We start from the raw sequence: 7,742 nt of genomic DNA on the forward strand, positions 1-7,742 counted from the left end.
TTAAACCTTCATTTATCGTGGTGTCTGGTCGAGTTTTATAGATTTTATTCTTTGTAGTTAAACATTAAGTTGTTTTAAGAGAACTACAAATTTTGGTTCATGGTTTTTTTTTTTTGTAAAGTGTTTAATTATGAGGGTTCACTTTTTTAACCAGATTTATGATTAGTTGAGGGAGGGCTAGTCATTCTCGATTTAGTTTTTACCCGTCTGATTTTTATACTTTAATTTGGTACCAACTCAATCCCTTCTGAGCAACGCTGCGTGTTTATAATAAAATGGGTTTTATTTACGGTTTTGTCTCTTGAAACGATTCAAACGTTTTTTTTTTTTTTTTTTTAAATCGGTCCGACGCTTCACTTCAAAGCAGAAGCAACTCCCGCCTTTTTTTTATTGGTGTGAACAACCTCACCCTTGACGCTTATAATAGTGTTTCCAGCATGAATGAAATTTTGAAAGTATTTAATTATAGCTTTTAATAAAGGCTAGTCTCTTATGAGCGTGTTTTGATGTAGTTTGTGTGCCCTGTTTGTTAATTTTGGTTTTGGCGGGAAGAAGTTATTTGACTGTTTCTTGGTGGGTGGCTGAAGGAGGATCAATTTAAGTCTTTTAAAAAGTCAAAAAGCAAGACTGAAAGATAAGAAGCCGTGTTTTTATATTAATATATTAACTATTTTTATTTATTTATCGAGACTCCTTCGGGGAAGCGGTGAAAATCAACAACGTTGAGCCGGGGTGTGAAACCATGGCAACGACGCAGGCCGACGGCACCGTCACTTTCAGGACCGCGTACGACGGCTGCTACGTCAGAAAAGACGTAAGAGCTTCAGTAATGATCACACATCAATAAGATTTTGAAGAGGCTTCTTGCAAGATAATCGATAGGGTTGATCCTGTTTCTAAAAGAGGTTTTGGCCAAATCCAGGGTAGAAATTGATAAATGCATGTGCTTGTAATGTGGAAACAGACTCATTTAGTTGACCCTTGTATAGATATGAAACTTTGCAATATGCAGAGCTTTACAGAGATTGGATATTAATGTATGCTTTGGTGTTTGAGGCTCTTATCATTTTAAACAGAATGGTAGCCAGGTTGTCCCAGAGATGATAGCCAAAGAGGAGATGTGATGCCTTTTTATTGGACTAATTATTCACTAAATTATTCCTGATGCAACCTTTGAATGTCAACATCAATCTCTCTTTCCTACCTTCACCTGAAGAGACCTTTTGAGGTCTTGAAAGCTTGTGAATAATTAGTCAGTCCAATGAAAGGGATCGCATCTCCTATTTCAAACAGACGCATAGAAATGTGTAGATTAACAGGTTGATAGTGTGGAAGGTGCCTTATTCCTACATGTAAATAAATAGTCCAATTACACACCAAATCAAGTTAATTAAAATGGAAATGATGTACTGTATCAGTATCATTAAAACAATTGAACTATTTAAATCTCTGGTTTATTTTGGGAGCAGTGGAATAAACCTGGCAATATGTAAAGCTTGTTTTATTTTGGTAGGATTTGTTGTCCTTTTTCAATTGTAAATTAAGTTTTGTTAAAAGCATGCATGTATTGTTGTATGCTACTATGTTTGTGTTTTGAAAGCATTGGGCTTTGGCAGTGACCCCTAGTGGTCAGGGGTGGTAGTGAGGGTAGGGTCTTCAGGTTGCCCAGGGTTACGGCGCTATGGTGTTAATAGTTGAGTGCTATAGTGAATTTTCTTCAGGTCTGAAAATTGGACTCCTATTGATCAGCAGTGTGATCCAGTCCAGGTTTTGCTGCTACCAGCTTGATCAGCCCCCAGTCTGTCTAGCTAACAAGCTCAGGTGTGTCTGATTATTAAACTCCTAGTGAAAGCAGGACTGGATCACACCGCTGTGCAGCGGGAGTGTTTCCCAGCCCTGTGTTTCTCTCTCTCTCTCTCCCACTGCAGGCTGATTCATTTGTGGTGGTTTTGGAGGTGCGCTTGATAACTGGGGGACTCCCTCTCCGAATTCACATCTCCTGTCCCATATTCCTAATGGACACACCAGGTCAGTCCAACCTGTGAGGGATGGTGTCTGTCTCTGCATCGCAGATGTTCTTGTTTGGAGATGCAAGTGTTGAATCGATCATTTCAATATTAACAGGCTTAATTGAGGGGAGCTCTGAACCCCAGGACTGGGTGCAGCAGCAGCAGGGCTAGTGTGAGTTTCTAATAAATCGTTTATTAATTATATCATTTTGTATTTCAGTTCTTGCGGATGACTGCAATACCCCCTCTGAACTGCAGGTGGCGTGTGGACCCCAGGGTGTCTCCCCAACTGCCTGTCACAATCTGGGCTGCTGTTACAACCAAGACAACGCTCTGTGTTTCTACAGACTGAACGGTTTGTAGCTGAGCCCGGAGTTTCAATTGTACAATTCTGTAACTCGTTACAATGCGATTTTTGGCGTGGAACAGCATCTAATGGCTATTCTGTCGTGTTAACAATATTCTCTTGTAGTTGAATTTCAAGTTATTTAATTTGTCAAACAATTGCTGTTTATAACCAATTCGTTCTACAGTGTTTGTATTATTAACGAGTCGTTCAGCGGAGGCTTTTCTCCCAAAGAGACTTCCAGAGACTGGGGGGGTGAACTCTGCATCACCAACAACTGCTGCTGCTGCAGAGTCTCTTCCAATAGGACTGCGTTTGTTTTGCGTCTCGTCCGAAGGACGGAGCACAAGGAGGTGAAGTGACTCGCTCAGGGTCGCACACACACACAGCGAGTCGGAGGCTCAGCCGGGATTTGAACCTCCTGGTATCGAGACCCCTTTTTTCTCGCCTCTGAGACCGCCCTGCCTCAGTGTAACGGGAATTCTAGTCCTGATTTAAACTGAAGTGTGACTTTGTTTTTATTTTTGATTAATTGCCCAGAATGCACCAGGGATGGTCAGTTTATCTTCCTGGTGCAACAGACTGACACGCTTCCCACTCTGCGATTGGACACAGTGGAGGTGAAGGGTCAGGGGTCATGTGCCCCGGTGGTGAACACAGGAACTGCGCTGGTCTTTCTGTTTCCTGTGACGGAATGTGGGGCGAGGAGAACGGTGAGAGAACTGGGGGGGTGTTAATTTCTTTATAAAGTGTACTGTGTGTAAAAGCATAGCAGTGTAGTAAAGCGCAGTGAAGAGAATGAACCAGCCCCCCTGTGTAACTTCTATCCCACGCTCCACTGTTTTTATAGGAGACTGCAGATGGGCTGGTCTATGTGGTGGAAGTGACCGGAGATCCCGAGATCGAGGCTGGAGGATTCGGACCCATCACCAGAGACAGCTACCTGCGGTGAGGAAGCAGAGACACACCTGTGTTTGATCTGGGCAAAATTTTCGCATCATCACTGTGTAGCATTAACTTGCTAGGACTACAGCTCCCAGCATGCCTCTGCACCCGCAGCAATGGTGAGGCATGCTGGGAGCTGTAGTTCTTTACGCTGTGGGTCTCGTATCACAAGCGATACAGACCTCTATTACGATACATCATGTACAGCTGCGGGCAAAAGCTTAGCAGCATCACCCTCTATATAGAATGAACTGATTCAGCTTCATAGAGTCCAGTGAAAGCTGCTGAATAATGTTCCCTTGTTAACATATTGAATTCCACACCCAGCGCTTTGTAGTTTTTCCAGTTACTGAACGAAAAACTTACATTGACAAGTGACATTTCAGAAGTCTAACATGAAATCCTACTAGACTGATACTCCAGCTTCCAGTAGAGGCTCTCTATTAGAAGTGTGTTGTGTTTTGAAGTCTGGTGTTCTCGTGTCCTGAAGGCTGCAGCTCCAGTGTCTGTACTCTCGCTCTGGGACAGAGTCCCATGAGATGTCCGTGCTCAATCTGCACCCCCCGCAGCCGGCCGCCAGCTTCGGGAACGTTACCGTGGAGATGAGGATAGCAAAGGGTGAGGCATCGCTCTGGGACTCCTCTCTCTTCCAGAATGGTCTTGCTTAATTTCTCAGTGATGCAAAGTGTGTTAAGCTTTAGTATAGCGCTCCAGCAAAGCGGTTTAGTCTTTCCAGCTCTGTACTGACATGCCAGCTCATGCATCCCTTGTAAATATCCCCCCTCTCTCTCTCTCTCTGCAGATTCCTCGTTCACTCGTTTTTTCCCCAGCTCCTCTCTCCCTCTCACTCGCTCCCTGCGGGATCCCATCTTCGTGGAGGTCCGGATCCTGCCCCCGGCGAGCCCACGCCTCTCCCTGGTCCTGCGGGACTGTTTTGCCTATCCCAGCTCCCAGCAGAGCCTGTGGGTGCTGCTGTACGACGGGTGAGGGGGGAGGAGGGACGGGATAGAGATCTGTCTTACTGCTGTGTGTTCCACTGTCCAGCAGGGGGTGGTATATAGAGTGCTCTTAATGCTGTGTGGTCCTGTCCACCAGAGGGCAGTGTGATAAATAACTAGAAGCTTGTGAATTCAATGGCAGACGTTTCCACTAGGTGTCTCTCTGTCTTCAGTGTCAATTCAATGTGATTGTGTCCCTCTCCTCTCTAGCTGTCCTAATTACATGGATCAGCTATTTAGCAGCACGTTGCTCAAAGTGAACTCTGTGGATCAGCCATCTCACTACCAGAGGTTCAACGTCCAAGCGTTCACCTTCATCGACCTGCAGACAGGGGGCACCAGCGAGGAAGAGGTACTGCAGCCCCTGCTAATGTCGTGAGACGCTGTTTTTCATCTTGCAAGCCACAGAAACCTTGCATTGCCCACCAGCGGTGTGATCCAGTCCTGCTTTCATTGCAGACTCACGCTGCAGCGGTGTGATCCAGTCCTGCTTTCACTAGGAGTTTAATAATCAGACTCCCGCTGCACAGCAGTGTGATCCAGTCCTGCTTTCACTAGGAGTTTAATAATCAGACACACCTGAGCTTATTAGCTAGACACACTGGGGGCTGATCAAGCTGGTAGCAGTGAAACCAGGACTGGATCACACTGCTGTGCAATAAGAGTCTGATTCCCAGGTTTGGAGAGGGGGGGGTCCGTTCAGCCCCTCGGAGCTCGTCCGCTTCTCGGAACTGAATCAAGTTGGGTCTCAAAGGATCCCAGCGATTCGGCATCGACCGGGTGGCTCGGTAACCCTTGGCAACGCCTGGGAGCCCCCCCCCCCCTGAATGCAGGAGGGAATGTTTTCCAGTAACTGTTTTGAATTGTCTTGTGGTTTTTTTTTTTAGATGTATTTTTACTGCTGGGTTGAAGTGTGTGACCGGGACTCTGAGAACTGCCTCTCGAAATGCCTCCCCGAGTTCACGAGTAAGTCCAGTCTCTACCTCCCCAGCAACCCTTCAGAATCTCTCCATATAGCGCCTTTCATAGTGGAGCGCCCTCACAAAGCACTTTACAAGAGACCAGGGCGTGTGAGCTGTGCATCAGTCTCTTACAACAACGCCTCGCCCCAAAGACGCAGCGCAAGGAGGTTCAGAGACTCAGGGTCACACACACAGGGAGGCAGGGGCTGGGATTTGAACCTGGGACCATCCTGGTTACAAACCTGTTTAACCACTGGACCAGCGGAGCCTCACAAAATACAGTGGAAAGAGCAGAATACAGGATAGCAGCAGAATACATGAAATAGTGCATTAAATACAGTGGAAAGAGCAGAATACAGGATAGCAGCATAATACATGAAATAGTGCATTAAATACAGTGGAAAGAGCAGAATACAGGATAGCAGCAGAATACATGAAATAGTGCATTAAATACAGTGGAAAGAGCAGAATACAGGATAGCAGCATAATACATGAAATAGTGCATTAAATACAGTGGAAAGAGCAGAATACAGGATAGCAGCAGAATACATGAAACAGTGCATTAAATACAGTGGAAAGAGCAGAATACAGGATAGCAGCAGAATACATGAAATAGTGCATTAATGTGTGTCTTTTAACTACACTAATGACTGTTTGTATTGATTTAGTGAATATATTCTGACTAATAATGGAAAAAGCATATTCTCATGTGTTCATCTAATTGAATAAGTGTTGGGTTATATATGTCTTAAATTTCATATTGGAATTAATATAATTTCATTAGATTATATTTCAGATTAGTTTTTATATATATTTGATTTCTGCCATTTGTTTGGAGTTTAATATGTAATTTTTATATTGGATTTTTCAATAATTAGATTACATATTTGTTTTTAAATCTTTCATCTTTTGATTTTTCTAACTTAGTCTACAATGCTGTATAAAATTTCATTCTGTGCAACCTCATTTAGTTTATATAATTTCATAGTTGGTGTTTATAAATGTGTTAATTCTGATCCTATTTCAATGTAGCTTCTCCCCGGACTGGTAACCGCACCGTGACTAAACGGGAACTGGTTTCAGACCCTAACACTGCACTGGTTTCACTGGGACCCATCGTACTGGTGCAGAACGATCCCACAGCGCAGACAGTGGGACAGGCCGCAGCTCCTGAATACAGTAACTATACAGGCTGCTTGAGAGCCCTCCTGGGGGAGAGGGGGTGTTTATATATGAATTGGGGTCTAACTCTTGTATTATTTTTTGCTCCCCAGGTACAGTCTCCGAGTTCCTCTCCTCTTATTCGATCTCCGCGGTTTGTTCCTCCGCCGTTTTCTTTCTCGTTTTTTCCGCGGCGGCCGCCGTACTGTGTCGCGGCTCGAGGAAGGGGGAGGGGCCCGGGGGCCCGCGTTGCCCTGGAAACGGGAGACGCGAATCGAGATGCCACGAAAATGAAGCTTAAAATTTAAAAGAATAAAGTAGATGAATAAGGTTTTGATGTGTTGGGTGTATTTTTTTTATTTTTTTAAATATAATATATAAAAATATATATATAAAAAAATATAATAAACAGGAGCCTCTTTCTCTGCATCTGCAGCACAGAGCAGAGGGAGGCTGTTCCGAAGGTAGAAGAGCCTTCCTTTCTCTGAATACAGCAGCCTTGTACTCTTAACCTGTCTCTGCTGCCCTCTGATGGCTGAGAGAAATGCAGCAGCATACATGTCTATAGATCTGAATAGAGAAGCCTTGTACTATTAACCTGTAACTCTGGTGCATGCTGGATGCCAGAAATGCAGACAGAATACAGCAGCCTTGTGTCATTACCCTGTAACACTCTGGAGATACACAATTAACAGGAGTGGAGTGGATGTCTATAGATCTGAATATGCAGAAGCCTTGTACTGTTATTAACCTGTAACTCTGCTGGAGGAGAGAGATACAGCAGTGGAAATGTCTACAGATCTGAATATAGAGCAGCCTTGTGTCATTACCCTGTAACACTCTGGACACAAATACAGGAGTGGAAATGTCTATAGATCTGAATAGAGAAGCCTTGTACTGTTATTAACCTGTAACTCTGCTGGAGGAGAGAGATACAGCAGCAAGAAATGTCTCTAGATCTCAATATAGAGCAGCCTTGTGTCATTAACCTGTAACTGCTGGAGGAGAAAAATACAGCAGTAAGAAATACAGACCTGAATACAGCAGCCTTGTGTCATTACCCTGTAACACTCTGGACACAAATACAGGAGTGGAAATGTCTATAGATCTGAATAGAGAAGCCTTGTACTGTTATTAACCTGCACTACTGCCCTCTAGTGGATGGAAGAAATCCTACACTAATTTTAACATCGGTGCGTTATGTTATAAAGTTTGCAATATCAAACTTTGCAAACGCGCTGTGGGAATAACATTTTAGAAAAACACAAACGACCCGAGACAGCTGCAGTAAGATACATTTTTTATTGTGTGTATGTATATG

General features: G+C 44.0%; 1 protein-coding gene across 1 annotated transcript; it reads left to right on the top strand.

Moving 5' to 3' along the window:
- The first annotated feature begins 2,415 nt into the window (after positions 1 to 2,415).
- LOC121309328 (zona pellucida sperm-binding protein 4-like) lies at positions 2,416 to 6,722 on the top strand. The gene is made up of 9 exons (XM_041242203.1): positions 2,416 to 2,437; positions 2,896 to 3,068; positions 3,206 to 3,303; positions 3,791 to 3,918; positions 4,103 to 4,283; positions 4,509 to 4,650; positions 5,186 to 5,264; positions 6,293 to 6,439; positions 6,535 to 6,722. The coding sequence occupies exons 1-9, from the start codon at positions 2,416 to 2,418 to the stop codon at positions 6,720 to 6,722; spliced, it is 1,158 nt and encodes a 385-aa protein (XP_041098137.1).
- The last annotated feature ends 1,020 nt before the right edge of the window (positions 6,723 to 7,742 follow it).

Source organism: Polyodon spathula, unplaced genomic scaffold, assembly GCF_017654505.1.
Source record: "Polyodon spathula isolate WHYD16114869_AA unplaced genomic scaffold, ASM1765450v1 scaffolds_1206, whole genome shotgun sequence".
In the NCBI taxonomy this organism is placed as follows: domain Eukaryota; kingdom Metazoa; phylum Chordata; class Actinopteri; order Acipenseriformes; family Polyodontidae; genus Polyodon; species Polyodon spathula.